This window comes from Balaenoptera borealis (genome assembly GCF_965194805.1).
Source record: "Balaenoptera borealis genome assembly, chromosome: 16".
NCBI classification, from domain to species: Eukaryota; Metazoa; Chordata; class Mammalia; order Artiodactyla; family Balaenopteridae; genus Balaenoptera; species Balaenoptera borealis.
In genome coordinates, this window is record NC_138872.1 from 84,571,041 (window position 1) to 84,590,823 (window position 19,783).

The window sequence follows — 19,783 nt, forward strand, 5'->3', positions numbered from 1 at the left end:
GCCAGGGGGCATTTTTAAAGCTCCCCCAGTGAGTCTGGTGTACACCCCTGATTAATAACAACTGCCCTGAACAAATGCTTGATAAAGGATCCTTGTCCTAGACAGTAGAGGGGGTTAGTCAATATATACTATGTGTGTCCTGCAGAAATAAAGATGAATAAAACAAAGGCTCAGCTCCCCGTGGGATCACACTGAGATGGGGGAAAAGCTTCAGTTATAACGTATCAGACAAAATGGGGACATGTTACATGGTCTTGAAAGAAGATGAATTTAAAGTCATATAAAAGGTAGAAAATAAGTTTTTAAGGCATTGAAAGAAAAGACAACTAAAATAAAAATGAGTGGCACAAAATAACAGTTATTTTAAAATAGGACAAATCTATGAACCCCTGAAAGCATGAGAAAGCCTGTTTTATAACCATGGGGACAAGCGTAAGCCTGAAGATTCTAGAGAAAGACTGAGAAAGCAAGGTCTTAGAAGGGGGCAGCGGAATAGAATGAATGGATAAACTTTAAAAGAATATGTCTTTCTCTAAAATCCAGGGAAAGGAGAGTAACCATACAGTGATGTGTGAGGTATGCAGGTAGCAGGAATCATTTGGGCATTTCAAGGTCTTGGGTCAGATGTCCATAGCTGCTTGCAAAGATCCAAGGCTTTTAACACAGATGTGTGAAACAAAAAAAATCTGAGGTTCTGCTTTGTGACCTCCTGGAATCTCATGTCCATTGTCCCCCTCCAGCCTGGTTCTCTCTCACCTGGAAAGCTCCATCTGAGGATCTCTTCCTCCTTCATCCACGGTTCTTGCCCCTGCTCCAACCTGGAGATCACAGCTGGTTTGGTGACTTGACAGCCTGTTCATAAGAAATAGTTACAAGATTTATGCTGAGCCACCTGGGCCATCCAAGGAAGCAGAAGGCTCAGGCTGCCTAATGAACATTTAGATCTCAGCCAAAGAATAGCTATTTCACTTGGGAGGAAAATTCACAAATAATCCAGGTGAGATGAGAACAAGACTTACTGATGGTTGAAACCCAAGGCCAAACATTTTTAGTACTTAACAGGGTCTTACGTGACTGAGAAAAGAAAGGAGCTCAGACATAAGCGGCGGGCAGGGGGGAAACAGGAAGCCTTCCTCACCCACGGAGACCAGGTGGCTGTAGTTCTCCAGCATCACATCCCGGTACAGGGTCCTCTGTGTAGGGTCCAGCTGCTGCCACTCCTTACGGGTGAAGCCCACAGCCACGTCTCTGAATGATAACGACCCCTGGAACAGCACACTCCTGATTAATCTAGAGTGCTCAGCACAGAGTATTATGGCAAAGGTGTAGAGGAGATGGATCTTACCACCTTCGGAGGTCAGGTTTCCCCATGTTAAGTTATATAGGAAGCTTAGCATGCCCCTAACTTTGTACGACATTTTGTGGGAGAGAAAAAAAAAGATCATTAGAAAATATCTCACTTCTGGATCTCTGTTCATCCATTCATCCATCCATCCATCCATTCAGTGAACAAGCATCTACGGAAGACCAGGTATGTCACTGGTGTTCTGCATGGTGCTTGAGGTTGAAAGCTCAATGCCACATTGCTTCTGTTCTAGGGCATTTGTAGTCTGGTGGAGTGAGATGAATGTAAGAGACTGCTGTGTGGTAACAATACACTGAAGGCTATGATGGAAGTACATTTAAGTACAGAACAGACACAAAGAAGACAGCAGTCAAAGTCAACATCCTGATGTCAAGGTTCATTGGAGGTCACATGTGAGCAGAATCATGAAAAATAAATTGTGTTCTGATGTTGGAAGGATATTCCTATCAAGAGGCATGGCCTGAGCAAAGGCAAGGAAAATCTGGTAGGAACTGCAAATATATGACAGTCGGGAATGACAGTATAGAGTATAAGGGGGATATGTGTGTGTGTGTGTGTGTGTGTGTGTGTGTGTGTGTAAGTGTGTGTGTGTGAGAGAGAGAGAGAGGTCAGATCATAGGACAAACAAAGGGTTTTTCATACATGCAATGGGGACTCCATCACAGTATTTAAGAAGGGGAGCTACCAAAGACAAACTGATGTGGAAGATCACTGCATCACTGAGGTGGGAATCACTGGGAGGGAGAGAATGAATAAAATTCGGGTACAATTATAGGGAATTCCCTGGCAGCCCAGTGGTTAGGAGTCTGTGTTTCCACTGCAGGGGGCACGGGTTGGGGAACTAAGATCCTGCAAGTCACATGGTGCAGCCAAAAAAATAATAATAAAAAAATAAAGTTCGGGTACAATTATAATCATCAACATGTGATATGGTCAAAATTAAGGTGGCAACAACAGGAAAGCAGAGGAAGGATTCCACGTACACAGAACAGGGCTTGGCTCCCCTTCCCTTTCACCCTCCTCTTCTCTCTCTCTGAATGAATTAAGGACCAAAATTACAATTTTAATTTATACTGAGTATAATATATATATATAAATATATATATAAATATATATATATATATATATAATGTTAGTGTGTAAATCATTTTAAATATTGGTTTAGAAGTTAAAAGGCAAAAGTATAAGAATAATTATCTCAGATTTGTTAATGGAAACAATATAAAAGGAAGTAAAATCTGTCATAACAAAGTGGAGGGGGGAGTAAAGTGTAGAGTTTCTGTATGCGATTGAAGTTAAGTTGTTATCAGGTTAAAATAGACTGTTAACACTATTAAATATTCAATGCAAGCCTCATGGTAACCACAACAAAATCTACAGTAGGTACACAAAAATAAAGAGAAAAAAATCAAAGTATATCACTAACAAAACTATCCTCAAACCACAACAAAGAGAGGAAGAGACGAACAAGAGAACTACAAAACAGAAAACAATTAGCAAAATGGCAATAGTAAGTCCTTACCTATCAATAATTACTTTAAATATAAGTGAACTAAACCCCTCAAATTAAAACACATACTGTGGCCAAATGGATAAAAAAGCAAGACCCAACAATTTTCTGTCCACAAGAGACTCACTTTAGATATAAGGGCACATATTGGGTGAAGGGATGGAGAAAGATAGTCCATGCAGATGGTAATCAAAAGAAAGCAGGCCTGGCTATACTTACATCACACAAAATAGACTTTAAGTCAAAAACTATCACAAGAGACAAAGTCATATAATTATAAAAGGGTCCATTCAACAGGAAGATGTAACAATTATATATGCACAGACCATCAAAGCACCTAAATATGTGAAGCAACATGGACAAATCAGAAGAGAGAAATAGACAGCAATACAATAATAGTAGCAGACTTAAATACTCCATTCTTATCCAAACAGAAATCCAACAAGGAAAGAGCAGAACTGAACAACACTATAGATCAAATAGCCCTAAAAGATATATACAGAACATTCTACACAACAGCAGCATAATACTCATTCTTCTCAAGAGCACACAGAACATTCTCCAGGATAGATCATATGTTAGGACATAAAAGCAAATCTTAACAAATTTAAGAAGACTGAAATTATTCACAAAGCTAGAAATCAATAATAGTAATGAAAATGGGGAAATTTTCAAATACATGGAAATTAAATAACCACACTCTTAAACACCATTGGGTCAAAGAAGAAATCAAAAAGGAAATTAGAAAATATCTCAAGACAAATGAAAATGAAAACATACCAAACCAAAACTTAGGAGATGTAGCAAAAGCAGTACTAAGAGGCAAGTTTATAGCAATAAACACCTACTTTTAAAAATAAGATACCAAATAAACAACCTAACTTTGCACCTTTAGAAAAAGAACAAACTAAGCCCAAATCAGCAGGGTTTTTTGAAAAGATAAAATTGAGAAACCCTTAGCTAGACTAAGGGGAAAAAAAGAGAAGACTGGAATATATAAAATCAGAAATGAAAGAGGAGACATTACAACTCATGCCACAGAAATAAAAAGGATCATAAGGACTATGATAAACAATTATACACCAACAAATTGGACAACCTAGAAGAAATGGATACATTTCTTAAAAAAAATACAACCTACTAATACTGAATCAAGAATAGAAAGCCTGAGCAGACCAGTAACAAATAAGAGAATGAAGAAGTAACCAAAAAACTGTCAAACTGTCAACAAAGAAAAGCCCAGGAACTTTATGAGTGAATTCTACCAAAAATTCAAAGAAGAATTAGTACCAATCTTTCTTAAACTCTTCCAAAAAACAGAAGAGGGAATCCTTCCAAACTCATTCTATGAGGCCAGCATCACCCTGATACCAAAACCAGACCAAGACACCACAAGAAACCTCAGGCCAATATCCCTGATAAACACAGATGCAGAAATCCTCAACAAAAGACTAACACATCAAATTCAACAGCACATTAAAAGAATCATAAACCGTGACCAAGTAGGATTTATCCCTGGGATGCAAGGATGGTTCAACATATGAAAACCAATCACTGTGATTCACTACATTAACAGAATGAAGGATAAAAATCACATAATCATCTCAACAGATGCATAAAAAGCATTTGACAAAATTCAACACCCTTTTATGATAAAAACTCTCAACAAATTAGGTATAGAAGGAACTTACCTCAACACAATAAAGGCCATTTAGAAAAGCCCATAGCTAACACCATACTCAATGGTGAAAAGCTGAAAGCTTTCCCTCTAAGTTCTGGAACAGGGCAAGGATGCCCACTCTTGCCTCTCCTATTCAACACAGTACTGGAAGTCCAGCCAGAGCAATTAGGCAAGAAAAAGAAATAAAAGGCATCCACATCAGAAATGAGGAAATAAATGTATCTCTGTTTGCAGATGATGTTATCTTAGTGCAGGGTATCAAAGAGATGTCTACATTCCCATTTCACTGCAGCATTATTCACAATAACCAAGAGATGGAAACAGCCCAAGTATCCATCAGTGGGTGAATGGATAAAGAAAATGTGGTATATATATACAATGAAATATTATTCAGCCATGAGAAAGAAAATCCCACCATTTGTGACAACATAAATGGACCTGAAGGACATTATGCTAAGTGAAATAAGCTGGACAAAGAAGGACAAATATCGCAATGATCTCACTCTTATGAGGAATCCAAAATAGTCAAATTCATAGAATTAAAGAGTAGTATGGTGGTTACCAGGAGCTGGGAGGAGGGGAAATTGGGAGGTAGGTCAAAGGATTCAAAGTTTCAGATATGGAAGATGAGAAACTTCTGGAGATCTACTGTGCAGCATCATACCTGTGTTTAACAATACTGTATTGTATACCTAAAAATTTGCTAAGAGGATAGATCTTATGTTAAATGCTCCTACCTCAAAAGAAAAAAGTTATAAAGGTGGGGGGAGGGGAATTTTTGGAGGCAATGGATAAGTTTATGGCCTTAACCGTGGTGATGGTTTCATGGGTGTACACTTATCTGTAAACTCATCAAATTGTGTACATTAAATATGTACAGATTGAATGTCAATCATACCTCAAAGTGGTTTAAAAAAATAAAAATTTCTAGTAGTCACTTTTAAACTAAAAAAAAAAAAAATTTAATCTCTCTTTAAACTAATCTATCCAAAATATAATTCCAACATATCATAATTATTTTAAAATCACTGATATAGTTTTCATTCTTTTTTAATCATATCACATCTTCAAAACCTGGTGTGTATTTTCCACTTAAGGTACATCTCAATTCAGAAACTATTTTCAATTTCACTTTGGTGAAATGTAGTCCTATCAAAACAAAGTTGTGTTTCCGGAAAAAATATTTACTCTGATTCAGTTTTTAAATTGAAATGTAATTTAAAAATTCAGAACCACAGTCACATTAACCACACTTTGGATGCTCAGTATCTACCTGTGGCTAGTGGCTACCGTGATGGACAATGCATGTCTAGAACACGTCAATACTACTGGATTCCTTTGCTGGGAATTTGCTATTGGTAGATAAAACTACAGTTTAATCATTAAGGGCCCAGTTCTATGTCTGTCTGTCTGCCTGCATTCAGATCCCAACTCCATCGCCTAATGGATTTTAACATCTCTAGCCTCAGTTTGTTCATCTGTAAAATGAGGGAAGGAGTTAATGATAATATCTATCTCACGGGTTTATTCATGAAACAATATACGAAAAACACAGAGACCGGCACATAAGTGCTCAACAGATAGTTTTATAAGTTTTATTGTCATTATCTTTATCATGCATAGCCATAACAGGGAGAAGCTCCCAGTGAGACTTGGTTTCCTACAAAACAATAGTTTCCCCCAGAAGACACCAAATGAAACCTCCAGCTTCACATACAGGTCTGACAGCCTCATGTTGCAGTCAGCTCTCTCCTCTGAGAAGGCTGTGGAGTCACCACCTGGTTTTCAGCCTCTCAGATTGGTCCTGTCCCCAGATGTTCCTGGTATCAGATATCCAGACAGTCCTAGCTTTATCAAGCACAGACACTCCCATCAAGACAGGTCCCTACACCTGAAACTAACACAACACTGTAAGTCAACTATACTTCAATTAAAAAATAAAAAAAAAAAAGCACCTATAGATAGAGCATTCTGCAGCAAAAAAGACAGGTCCCTGAGCTCAAAACCAACACCCTGTGAATGCTTGCCTTCCTGGAGTGGACAGCTGCAATGTTTATCCACCAGGTCTCATCTTCCTCTGGGACTAACATCCTCCCTCCTCCCCACGCCAAGCATATGGTGCTCCTGGGAGCGCCCCTCTGCAGACCCAGCCCCTCAGCCCTTGAACTAAGCTGGACCAATCCCAATCTTTCCCAAAGATCTTTCAAACTGGCCCTATGAAAGGAGACTTGGTCCCATTCTGCGGCAGAACTTGTCAATGTGAGATGTGAGAGCTGATGGCCACCCTATTTCCGGCCATACGGATGAAGTCGGCATGAGAAAAGGAGTCACAGAAACAGGGACAAGGGAACAAGAGAGACACCTGGTGAGATCTGGGTCCCTGGGCGGAACTCTCCCAGTCCCAGCTGCATGCCTGCTCTTCCCAGTTTGGGGTGCTGCCTAGATTTTTGTCTTTGTCCTCAACTAGCTCTAGCTGGGTTTCGGGCTCTTGTAACTTCCAAGATTCTGACCAGTGCACTTCACGTTCATGCAACCCTAGAGCCCAGGGTAAAGAGGGAGGCCCTTTAGGAACAGAGGCATTTGAGAATGACCGGCTGACAGAACACAATGATATTATGATGTCTGAAGAATGATAATGACCACCACTGAGAAAGGACGCAAGGGAGGTCAAGGGCAATGGGTAAGGTCTAAGTCACGGAGAGAGAAGGAGGCAGGCGAGCTCGCACAATCTTCCCTCCTGCCCCTGCCGAAGACGGAAGCTTTGAGCTGTTTAAGCTCCATCTGTGTCAAAAATTATTATGAACAGCAGTTTGAAGAACATACCACTCATTCGTTCCTCTAGATCATGCAGTGTTTATCTAGGTCAGTGTGAACCGTAATACAGCTGTTTATGCAGACCTAAATGTTTGGATTCCTCCAACAACTGTAATCACAGATTTCTGCACTGGCACAATATCCACTCTTTATACTGGAAAAAAAAAAAAGTCACAGGAGATTTGCTGTTGTGTTTATTTGAATGTTGCTATTATTGAGGAATCTGCCTGCTATATCTCACGTATGGAGACCCATCACATAAATGTCTAAATATCCTAAAAAGCTTTATTTCCCCTGAGAAGGTGATATGCTTGTCCCAGACAACACAAGTCATATATGGGATGGAATCTGTCTTTTTAAAGTGCCAGGCATGTCAGGCATAAATTTAGAGGGCAGCTAATAAACCCCAACAGCCTCTGTACTGCCCCCACCCTGCCTTTCCCATGGCCTTGATCATCCACTCTCTTCCTATTTTCACGGATCCTGATTTCTGTTTGCATTGTGTTTGATTGGATTAATTCTTACAAGCATCCTGAAATCCATGGTAAAACAAAAAGCGCAGTTGAAAGAAATGCCACACTCACCTGGCACATGGTCCTTCCTTGCTGGTCTGGGAAAAGCAGACACCTGTGGAGGCAGAGATTGGGGTGGGGGGAGAAGAGGACATGAGAGGCCAAGCTTGCCTCCAGCCTCAGAATCAACTGCTCTAACACCCCAGGCACGGGGTGGCATGGGGGCTCCTCCCAAGAACCCCGTTTATCAGAGCAAAGCCCTCACCTTGGAATGTGATGGGGACTCAACTTTGAGGCTTGAACCTGAATTATTTTTCTACTTAATGAATACACATCCCTGTGTTGCAGTAATCAGTGTGCAATTTACTACCCTCCCCTGCCACTACCCAGAAATTTAATTAATAGAAATTTATTCTGAAGAAACAGTCATGAGTTCGGGCAAAGATTTAGCGGCCAAGATATTTATTACAATCTGGTAAAACTCTGAAAAAACAGAAATAACTAAATATCCAACTATAGAGGATGAGTTAAATGAATATACCACAACCAAAGGGAAATAAACATCATGTAGCTAATAAAAATAAAACCATAGAAGACAATTTATTGATCGTATACTGGCAACTGAAAAAGGTGGTTGAAAACTATTTGATCACACACACACACACACACACACACACACACACACACACACACTCTCACACAGAATAGTCTCTGAAATGATGTAAGACAAAATGCAAGTAGTAGTTAGCTTTGCATAGTTGGATAATGCCCGATTTTACATTTTTTTCTTTGTACTTAGATGAATTTTCTAAGCTCTTCTGTGACAAATGGGCATTTCATATATGATCATGCCTTTAAAATGATCATTTTAAAAATATCTGTAGCCTACTAATCTTCTAACTCAAAGCTTCTATCACCATTCCTGCCCCTGGTGTTGAGGAAATTCACAGGATAAAAACCCATAAAAATGGGTTCTAGAAGGCGGAGTCCATTCAGTGGCACTTAGCTAAGGCAACTGGAGGTCGATTAACCTGGGGCGCTCAGTTCTATCCGTGGATCCTGCTAAGTTTTGTTTGCTTCTCCTCTCGTAGCTGTAGTTTCTCGACAGTAAATTTTATTATTAAGACCTGTTCTGGGCTGAACTGTGCTGATCTCTGCCCAGGAAGTGGTCCCGGTCTGGCTCTGCCACTTACCAAATATGGGACAAGATCTGATGACTTCTCCTGAGCCCTCCTCCTCCTTTCCTCATTTTCCCAGGGAACAGGAACACGAAGGTTCAGGAGCAAATTTACTGTGGCTGGAAGCATCAACTGGACCCCACACCTATCTCTCCTGAATAGACACGAGGTTGGTCCTAGGTAAGTTCCTACTCAGGATAGAGACACACTGGAGTTTGATCCAAGAACTCTGCAGAGACACTAAAACTCTAGAATTACAGAAACTCCATAAAGAATTCTGAGGGTGTCTTTTTTTAAAAATTGGAGGCTACCTAAGTGCTTAAAAATAAGAGATTGGTTAATAAATTATGATACAATTAAAGCATGCCAAGCTATGAATCAACTTAAAATATTATAAATATTTGACATGGAATGATCTTCCAACAATACCAGCAAGTGAAAAAAGCAGGATACATAGCATATGATTCACAGATGCGTAACAGGAGAATGGATGGGATTTTTTCCCACGTGCCTGGAAATTTTAGCTAAATCCCAAACACCCCAAATTCTAAGGAGGAGCTTCCAGACACACCCTAACAGATTCCTCCCTTTGGGGGAGGGAAATTATCAAAGGAGAGCTGTCTATTGAGGGAGTGTACCGTGGGGCTTGCCTCCCGTCCTAGTTGGGGATTGCTCCCCTTGCAAGCCAAGAGGGGGTGTGCTCCAAGAAAACTGTTCATGGGTTCTGGAGGGAGCCTGGAAAAAGGGAGAACTACACCCCCAGGCTGGCGTATGTCCAGCTGCAGAAACTCCCCAGAGGGGGGCTCCTTTGAATGTTTAGGGCACGCAGGAACCCAGAAACAGGAGCCAGCTTTCCAGCTGAAGAATTCAGAAGGCAGAGGCTCCCCACGGCAGCCAGGGGAGGGGAGGGCGCAGGGGCGGAAGCCACCTGCACGGCCTGCATTTGCTGGATCAAGGATGGGAGGGTTCCCGGGGGAGCCAAGTGGATGGTGGGGAAGCTAAGTGGGCTTGAGCCCTACTTCAGGGACGCTGATGAAGCAGGCTGCTGGCAGGGTGAAGAGAGCCGGTCCCGAGGGGCAGGACCACTGAGCCAAGAGCATGGAGGTCTTCAGAGAGCCACTGCTGGTGTCCCAGCCTGGGCACCCCGACAAAGGGCCATCACGTGGCCTCCTGCGGAGTGGAGGGCAGCCAGCACTAGGCAGGTGAGAGCTACAAATAACACCAAGCAGGGGAAAATTTGAGCTATTTTTTCTTCTACTCTCCCCTCCTCATACCCTGACCCTGGAGGAGAAAGGAGGGAATCCAATGAGAAGGAAGAATTGAGGAGCAGAGACAGAACAGATCACATGCCCTTCCCATGGGGAGGTCCCAGACCTCTGGCTCCACACGGGGGAGGGAGAAGCTGGAAACTGGACATGAGAGTAAGATGTTCACAGACAGTTGGCAACTGAGGGGGGCCAATTCTATTATAACCTGAAGTGACCCAACAGCTATGGGGTTCCCTGAGATAGCATCCCGGAGGGGAAGTACAATGGGTTGAATTGTGTTCCCCCAAAAGCTATGTCGGAGTTTTAGCCCCCAGGACCTCAGAACATGACCTTACTTAGTAAGAGGGTCTTTGCAGATGATCGAGTTAAAATGAGGTCACTGGGGTGGATCTTAACGCAATATGGCTGTGTCCTTATGAAAAGGGGAAATTTGGACACACAGACACAGGGAGAAGTTCATGCGAAGAGGGAGACAGAGGTCAGGGTGATGCAGCAGAAACCACGGATTGCCAGCAGAGCTCCAGAAGCTCGGGGAGAGGCCTGGAGCAGGTCCTCCCTCATGGCCTCAGAAGGAACCAACCCTGCCCACACCCTGATCTCAGACTTCCAGCCTCCTGAACTGTGTGAGATTCAATTTCTGTTGTGTAAGCCACTCAGTCTGTGGTACTTGTGATGGCGGCCCCAGGAAGCTAATACAGGAAGGCGGGCCCAACAGCGTGGGTCAAAAACAGTGGTCTGTGACCCTCTACTCCATTTCCTGCTTCGTCGTCATGGAATGGGTATTCATAAACATGTAAAGAAAAAAATTCTATAGAAAACACGCAAAATGTTAGCAATGGTTACCTTCACACGGTAGGATTTGTTTTTCACATTTTCTAATTTTTTCAACAGTAAACGTGCTCATTGTTTAATACTTAAGTATGGCATAAAAATATACATATATCATCTTACTGGGTTCTCTCTCCATGACCTCCTATCAGAGTCCTGCCCCTGGAGGAGAGGAAATCCATGAGAAGGTCTGAAGGGGTGGAGGGTGGGGAGGGGCGGGGCTTAGCGATGAGGGCCCCGCCCAGCCTCCTCCGGACAGGAGCCCTGGGGGCTAGTGCTGGCTCGGCCTCTAGTAAGCTGGGTGGCTCTGAACACCTCTCTCACGCCCATTTTCTTTCGTCTTTAACAGGAGAAGGAAAAACGAAATACTCTTAGGTTAAGAAAGCAACGTCTGAGCCTTGACTCAACTAGAAGGGGGGGTGGGGTTACAGGTCACCAGAAGTCAGGTGCGGAGGTGACAGTGGGATGGGAGGAGCTACACATCTAGCTGGATGGACAGCAGAGAATGAGAGTAAACGCGAATGAGTGGAGAGAAATCGGTGGTTGGGGGGGTCACCCTCAGAGCCATGGGGGTCCCTTCCCTGCTAGTTCATGCTTCTCACACCCTAAAGGAGACCCCCCCCCTCCTCCTACCAGACCTTCCCCTAAATCAAGTCCTAGATGATCCCCTAAGGCAATGACATCACCCAAATTCTGCCTGCAAGCGGGTCCTGGGCTGTTGTAGGGGCACTTTTCGGGGGGCTGCCCCAGATTGTGAGCCTCCAACTTCAGCCCTAAGCTACGGAGCAGGATGAGAGAGGGACCCCTCTTGCCAAGGAGATGGCTGCTCCCCGGGTCACCTTCCTTACGAGAATTTTTCTATTTTGGGACGCCTGGGATTTGCGGACTGGGACCTATTCCGATCGCCACAGCTCTGCTCTCCTGCTGAGGACTTACCGTCAGCTGGAGGCTCAGCTCCGGCCTCCGAGACTCTGCAGGTAGAAGCGGGTAGAAAGAAGCTTGAATATGCAGACAGGACAGAGCCGCCCTGGCTACAGTCCGATTCTATGCCTTTGCAAAGACACTAAGAAAACCTGAAAATAAATAGACGACATGGTGAGACTCAGATCAAAACGTCAGCAGGACACTTTACCTCTGAGTTGGAAATGGATGGGGGGCAGAGGGGGAGTCTGGAAGAGCGAAAACCCAAGAAGGAGCCGGTGCATCGTCTCTGGCTTTGAAGACAGACGTTGAGTGTGAGAAGATGCTGAGACAGGCCCTCAGCCGACAGCGGGCAGGGACGCAGGGGCCTCCGACCTAAACCGCCAGAAACTCACTCTGCCTGACCCCGAACTCCTGGAGCGGACTCTACCTCGGAGCCCCGGAGAAGAGGCCGCCCCGTCCAGTGCCTTGATTTTGGCCTTGGAGACCTGAGCAGAGAGCGTGGCCATCCCACCGGGACTTCTGGCCTCCAAGCTGTGAGCTGCTTTAAACCACTAAATGTGTGGTGATTTGTTTGTTATACAGATATAGAGGACGAACACAGACAGGGCGGAGCTGGAGACCACGTGGAGACTCCCTGGGTAGTGAAGGCCTACAGGAGGGGCGTGGCTGCCATTGCTGGAAACGCGGGAAGCCCCATCCTTCCAGAAATTTCTCTCCTGAGGAACAAAAGCCCTGTGTTGCTGGGGGAAGGTTAGCAAAACCCTGTTGCTCCCAGAGCACTGGTAAGATCCACCGCATGTGGCAGGAAAAAGAAACAAACAAACAAACACACACTATCCCCATGGGAGAGGGTCAGACATACGTCCTGGGCTCAGACTTTTAGAGCCGCCAACCTCGCGGGGACGGGCAGCATCCCCAAGGCCCCAGGGCCCTCCTGAGACTGAGACACAAAGAGCACCCTGCCCCTCCTCCAGCAGGCCAGCCAGCACCGAGGAGCAGGCGGGAGTGCCAGCAGGAGGAGTCAAGGGGCACGGGGTTGGGGGGAAGCCGGCCGCGGAGGGGGGCCCAGCAACCAGCCGGCTCCAAGCATAGAGCCACGCCAGCCGAGGCCGACGGTAACCATAGAGACAATAAATGCCAGCCTTGCGCAACTCGCAACTGCTGACCAGTCTTGTCGCAACCAAACTCCTGCCCTCCCAGCTCCGCACACTGAAACGGCCCAGCAGAAGTCTCCCACACACAATGCGCGGCATTCATTTTAAAAATTCGGAGACAGACAAAAAACAAGAAAGAACGACCCACTGGAAGGAGACAAAGCAATGACCAGAAGTCAACTAGATCTTAGGTCCGTGTCCCCAGCAAATGTACACGATGCATATGCAGCTCAAATGCACTTGAACGCTGACGCGACGCAACAAGGAGAAACTGACAAATCGTCAATCACAGCAAAAAGAGTTTAGTATATACTTTTAGACATGAAGATCTAAGATACAAAAAAAAAATAGTAAGAATATATAAGATGTGAATAACAATTTAAAAGCTTGACCTATTGGATCAGACAGAAGAATGAACTCAATAGTTAGAGAATATACATTTTTTAAAGTGCATCTGATATAGTTATAAAATTGACAAGCTAAAAAATAAACCTCAACAAATCTTTTAAAAATCAATACTGCATAGATGCCACTCTCTAAACCAAAAAGTAATAAAATCAGAAAATAAAAAGAATGCAAAAATACTTACAACGACTACAAAAATACTACATACCAAAATTGGTGGATATTTACAAACACATACTTAAAGGAAAATTATAGCCCTAAGATAGGCATTAAATTAAAACTGGAAATTAATGACATTCAATGCAGGAGGCTAGCACAGAAAAAGAGAATAAACTCAAAAGACGTAAAAAAAAAAAAAGACAAGTATGAGAAGAAATTTTAAAAGAATAAAAGAAATTATTAAGCAGATTGTTTTTAAAATCCTGCCACAAATGTATTACCTGAATCTAATCATGATGTAACACCAGACAAACCTAAATTGAGGAACATTCTATAATAACTGTCCTGTATTCTTCAATAACATCAATGTTATTAAAGACAATGAAAGATTGGGAAACTGTTCCAGAGTAAAGGAAACTAAAGAGATGTGGGGGGGAATGCAATGCATGATCCTGGATTTTCTTTAGCTAGAAAAATTATTATTGAGACAGCTAGTAAAATCTGACTAAGATCCATGGGTTAGACAATGGTATTGCATCGACGTTAATCTCCTGATTTTGATCATTATACTGTGGTTGTGTGACAGAATGCTATTGTTTTTGGGAAATGCACATTGAAGTATTTACACACACACATATATGTATAGAGGGGGGAGGAAAAGCAGGATAAAGCTAACTGTATTAGCAATGAGCCGAAGATGGCCCCTGGGTGGTTTATTTCTTCACAGCAGACTGAGACCAATAGCTCAAAAGACTAGCAGCCCCAAACTCAAATGTCAACACATGTGAATGTTTTAAACACAGTCCAAATATCAGCACATTTTTAGTCATTTAGAAGCTGCATGCTTTACCCACCCTGTGAAACCACACCCAGTTTCTGATAGCTATAAACCATGTGGCTATAAAGACCCCAAGTGGCTCTGACCCAGAGATACCCCCGGGGTTCCCTCGTCCTCCTCTCTTCTGGGAAGTGGCCCCTGGGCCCCAGCCTCTGGGTGGGCTCATGCTGCAAGAGGCCCCTTTCTCCCTCATGCATGCGTAAATAATCTTTGTATGTGTTCCTGCCACTTCATGTTTACATCTTTTCCTTAACTGGCCCTGAAATCCTTCCAATTCCTGGAACCCCCTGTACAAATGTGGTAAAATGTTAGTATTTGGGGAATTTAGATGAAAGGTATTTAGAAATTCTTTGCACCATTCTACTATTATGAGTTTTCTGTAATTCTGAAATTGTGCCCAAAATGAAAAATTAAAAAGAAAAAACTAAATTCAATTCTTGGAAAGGATTTATTACAACTAATAAAATAGTTGTTTTGTATTTTAAACTAATGAAATAGACTAACTTCAGGCAGGACTGATCAAGAAAACAAGAAAAGGCAAAAAAGAAACAATTTTTGGACATGAAAAAGGAGACAATTACAGATATACTGGAGTTTTCTTTTAATTATGAGACTATTATAAATAATGCCATTAAGTTGAAATTAAATTGGACAACTTTCCAGAAAAATATAAATTAATCAAATTAACAAAGCAACAGAAAACCAAATAAACTACAGAACATTAAGTGAAATGGATCCATACTCAAAAATACACCCATCAAAGAAACATTAGGTCCAATCAAATTCCATTCAAGAATTTTGCAAAGTGCACAAGGCAAAATGGATTTGTATCTAGACAATACACTAAAAATAAATAAGAAAAAAATCTAAAAGAAATATAGGCAAAAGTGATGAATATACAACACAAGCATATATATTGTTTGTGGCTACATTCATATTTGTAAGTAAATAAAAACATGAAAGGATACATAGCAATTTCAGAAGTTACCTCTGAGTGAGAAGAAGGAAAATGCAATAGGCAGGATGCAAAAAGCCTTCAAGTATTTATGAGGTTTTAGTTCTTCAGAAAATTTGAAGCAAATAAACCTTTAACATTTGCTCAATCTAGATGATAAGCACAAAGGTTTCTTTCTTTTTCTACTTTGCATGCTGCATTTGAGATATTTCCTAATATAACTAATTATAAATAGTAGAAAATATATATATATATATATAGAACTATGGATTGCAGTAGGGGAAACTCCTTCAATAAAACCCAAGTTCAAGGCATAATGGAAAAACCTGATACATTTGACCTTATCAAGATTTAAAACTATAGTACCGGTTTCAGTTTTCCCCCACAGCTCAAATCTGTGCCAACTTGAACAAAAAAGAATCAAAGAAAGACAAATCCTCCATCATTTCTGCATCACTTCCCACCCTCACGTTGCTCTCTTTCTTCACCAACTGCCTTAAAAGAACAGACTACACTGAACTTTCTCTGTCTGCAAACAGATGCGCTCACACTACCCCACCTTCACTCCTGAGACCCGGCGCTGCTACGGCTTCACAAATCTGAGATACGACGCCTCTACTCTTCTCTCACTACCTTATTCAGCCGCTCATACATTCCGACCAAAAAACAAGTATAACCGCGCCACTGCCTTGCTTAAAACACTTCAGGCACCAACAGGACCCAGTCCACACCCCTTAAGCTAGCTTGATCTGCTCCCTCACCACCTCAAGGCTCCTCCAGAGCGCGGAATCCAGCCGTACCCCCTCGGTTTAAGCCTCTTACCTTTGCATATGTGGTTCCCTCCGCTTGGAATACCCTTTTGCCCCCTTCCACCTACGCAGACCCTATTTAAGTCAGATCTTTAGCCCCGCCTTCCCCAGTAGGAACCTCCCTCCCTCCCAGGATGTCCATTCATCCAGTAGCGATAACTACCAGGGCACCCACACCCTGAGGGCCCTCATCTGTTCACAGGAGTGACATCTCCATAGGACCCCAGCCACGGATGGGACCCGGTGCTTCCCGAGGGCCTGACCCAGACACTCTAAAGGCTTGTCAGATGAATACTGACACTGTAGACCCCTGAAATAACAATCGTTTCACAAACTTCCTTAATTGCCCTCATAGCTCAGAGCCTACCCTTGGCTGGATGTAGGGTCCGCAGGAGTGAGGGAGGGTCGGAGAGAAGGGGGGCCTTTCCTCAGCAGTTCCCTCCTCACCCACAGGAGGTCTGGACGCCTGAGTGGAGTTCAGGGACCTGGGTGGGCAGAGAAGCTCCAGGTCAAAGGTCAGAAACAAATCCACCGTCGGGAAAAAGCGGTGACCATTCGCGGGAGAGCTAGTCCCCCGCTCCTTGAGGCCAAGGCTATCACTGGGTACCCTGCGGTAGCCCCCTGTGGATGGTGGGCTCGGAAGAGGCTGAGCTGTGGGAGGTCAGAGAAGCAGTGAGACCTAGTCAGCCTGTGGCCCCCAGCCCACACCAGACAGAAACCCTGACCCTCCGCAGAAGACGTCAGACGGAGCCGCCCACCCGGACCCCCCCGGACCCCCCGCACAGAGCACCCCCCTCCTAGCGGCCCGCCTGGCTATGCAGCCGTGGATTCCGCCACACGTGCCCTCCCTACAGCCGGGAGCCGAGGGAACCACCAGTCCGAGGTGCCGCGGAGACCTCAGAACTGGCCAGGTCCGAGGTGCTGGACGCCGTAAGACCAGCCTGGGGTCCGGAAGTGCGCAGATCACACTCGGACACCCCTGCACTGCGTAGGTGCCCCTGGACTGGGGTGGAACTACAACTCCCGGCAGCCTCCGCGGCAAGGCACTTCCGGTCAGCCAGAGGCGCTTCCGGCCACGGAGGGGCTGGCGTGGGCGGGCACGCGTGGCGACGTGGATTGGCAAGGAGGCGTGGCTCTTGGCAGCCCCGATGGACCTGCGGGCTGGCCATGAACACACCATCTTCACGGTGTTGCCGGGCCGGCAGTGACCCTGGTGGTTTCCCGCCGCATCTGATCGGATCCGTTCCATCCCGGCGCCATTTTGAGGGGCAGGTTATGGGCTCCCCAGTCTTCAAAGTCCAACCTGGTCCTAGCTGTAGGCCTTGTCCCAGAAAGTCTGCTCTCTGAGGAGCTCCATGTCGGATGTGTTATTCTGTAAAAAATGCCTGCCCTTCAGCCCTCATGACAATCCCCGAAATAGGTATTGTTAGCCCCGTTTGGGGGTAGAGGAATCAGAAGCAGCCTTTCTCAATATTTTTACTCTGGAGGCACCCTTGAAATAATTCTCAGGTCTCAGGGAACACTTGCCTAAGTATTATGTCTGCAGCTCATGATAGAATATGGCGATATATATATGCATACACACATATGAGATGCCGAATATATGAACTGGACAGTGGCCAGACCACATATAAAAGCGGAACTGTGGGGACTTCACTGGCGGTCCAGTGGTTAAGACTCCAAGCTTCCGATGCAGGAGGCGGGGGTTCCATCCCTGGTGGGGGAACAAACATCCCACATACCGCGAGGCAAAAAAATAATAATTAACACCAGAATTCTGACCTACCACCTCCGTGAGCTACCCAAGAAACCAACCCCCTTACCTACAGCAAAAAGCCCAGGAAGCCAGACCACTATCTCTAGTCACATTCCAGGAAGCTAAACAGTGACTTTTATAGCAGTTGGCTCCAAATGACCAGGACTGGATCAATAACTGACAGCTTCCCTGGTTTTTGTACCTGCTTCTAATTAGGACCAACCAAAGAAAGTAAAACATGCTCCCCTAACCAAGCTCATAGGATGCCCTGCATCTAAGCCAGCCTTCAGCTTCCCCATACCAAGAACCTCCAAAGAGGGCATACCAGATATCTTCCTTTTTCCACTGTAAAACTCTCGCATTCCTCTGCCTGTCTTTGAGTCTCTACTGAAACAAGTGACAGTGACTGTCTCATTTGCTCTAACAAGCTCTGAATAAATAGCCTTGCCTGTTTTCATTTGGTTGGTCTTCATTTAGTTTCAAAGATACAGTTAATGGTAAATATTTTTCTGTAGTTTCTGCTTATTTTGACTAGCTACTGTATTGTGTGGCTTTCCTCTCATTCTTTCCTCTCATTATTTGCTATTAAAATTTATTATTCAAAATTCACTAAGTGAAGGTAACAGGAATTTAAACTTAAAATGATGCTTTTCAGATTATCAGTGCAACACGAAGAAGAACTTTCGGATTCCTAGAGCTGTTGAAAAGTGTAATGGGTTTCAAGTGGAGGGTCAGAGGTTATTGGAAGAAAATTTTCCTTTGTGATTGTATAGATCTGTGCTGTTCAATACAGTAGCCACTAACTACATGTGACTATTGAGTACTTGAAAGGTGGCTAGTCCAAATTAAGATGTGCATTACAGGGAGATCAGTTCGGTGCTTTGTGATGACCTAGAGGGATGGGATAGGGAGGCTCAAGAGGAAGGGGATATGGGGATATATGTATACATATAGCTGATTCACTTTGTTGAACAGCAGAAACTAACACAACATTGTAAAGCGTTTATACTCCAGTAAAGATGGGGGGGTGGGGACCCGAACGAACTTTTTGGCCAACCCAATACATGTAATAGCAAAAAAATAATAATAAATAAGATGTGCTTTAATTGTAAAATACCCTGAATTTTGAACACTTGATATGAAAAAAGTGAATGTAAAATATGTCATTAATAACTTCATAATGATTATATGCTGAAGGAACAATGTTTTAGACACACTGAGTTAAATAAAACAGTATTAAAATTTAAAAATAAAATGATGCTTTTCATATGCTTCTAACATTTATACTGCTAAAGTTACTAAAGCTTAAAACTTTAGGATATCCTATATTACATAATAGTGTTAATAAATTTGACTTATTTTACAGTGTTGCTAGAACTGCCTGCAGAGTTTAAACCACCAAATACAATATTGGTCTGAAATAGATATTCTCTGTGACATGTATCTTGTGTGTGTGTGTGTGTGTTGGAGGGGGATGTTAGGGGTAAGGAACATCATTATGTGATTTTGAAAAACCTATAAAATGATCATTTAAGCTACTTACTAATATGTTCAAATAGTAAGTTTCATATCAATTAATGTTTTGCATTATTGGAAACAACCTGTAAGAACTTTTAAAATACACTG

At 43.4% G+C, this 19,783-nt stretch overlaps 1 protein-coding gene across 14 annotated transcripts in view; it reads right to left on the reverse strand.

Annotated features, from left to right (window-relative positions):
• Positions 1-19,616, reverse strand: part of LOC309613723 (uncharacterized protein) — a 25,393-nt gene extending 5,777 nt beyond the window's left edge. For 2 of the 14 annotated variants that reach the window (XM_082360945.1, XM_082360939.1), the window contains exons 1-2: positions 1,139-1,604; positions 757-852 (exon numbers count right to left, since the gene is read on the reverse strand). In XM_082360945.1, coding sequence (XP_082217071.1) covers positions 757-852; positions 1,139-1,502 — 460 coding nt within the window. In that variant the 5' untranslated portion in view covers positions 1,503-1,604. The other 12 variants (XM_082360947.1, XM_082360946.1, XM_082360942.1 and 9 more) reach the window with 12 other exon arrangements.
• Between the last annotated feature and the right edge of the window lie 167 nt (positions 19,617-19,783).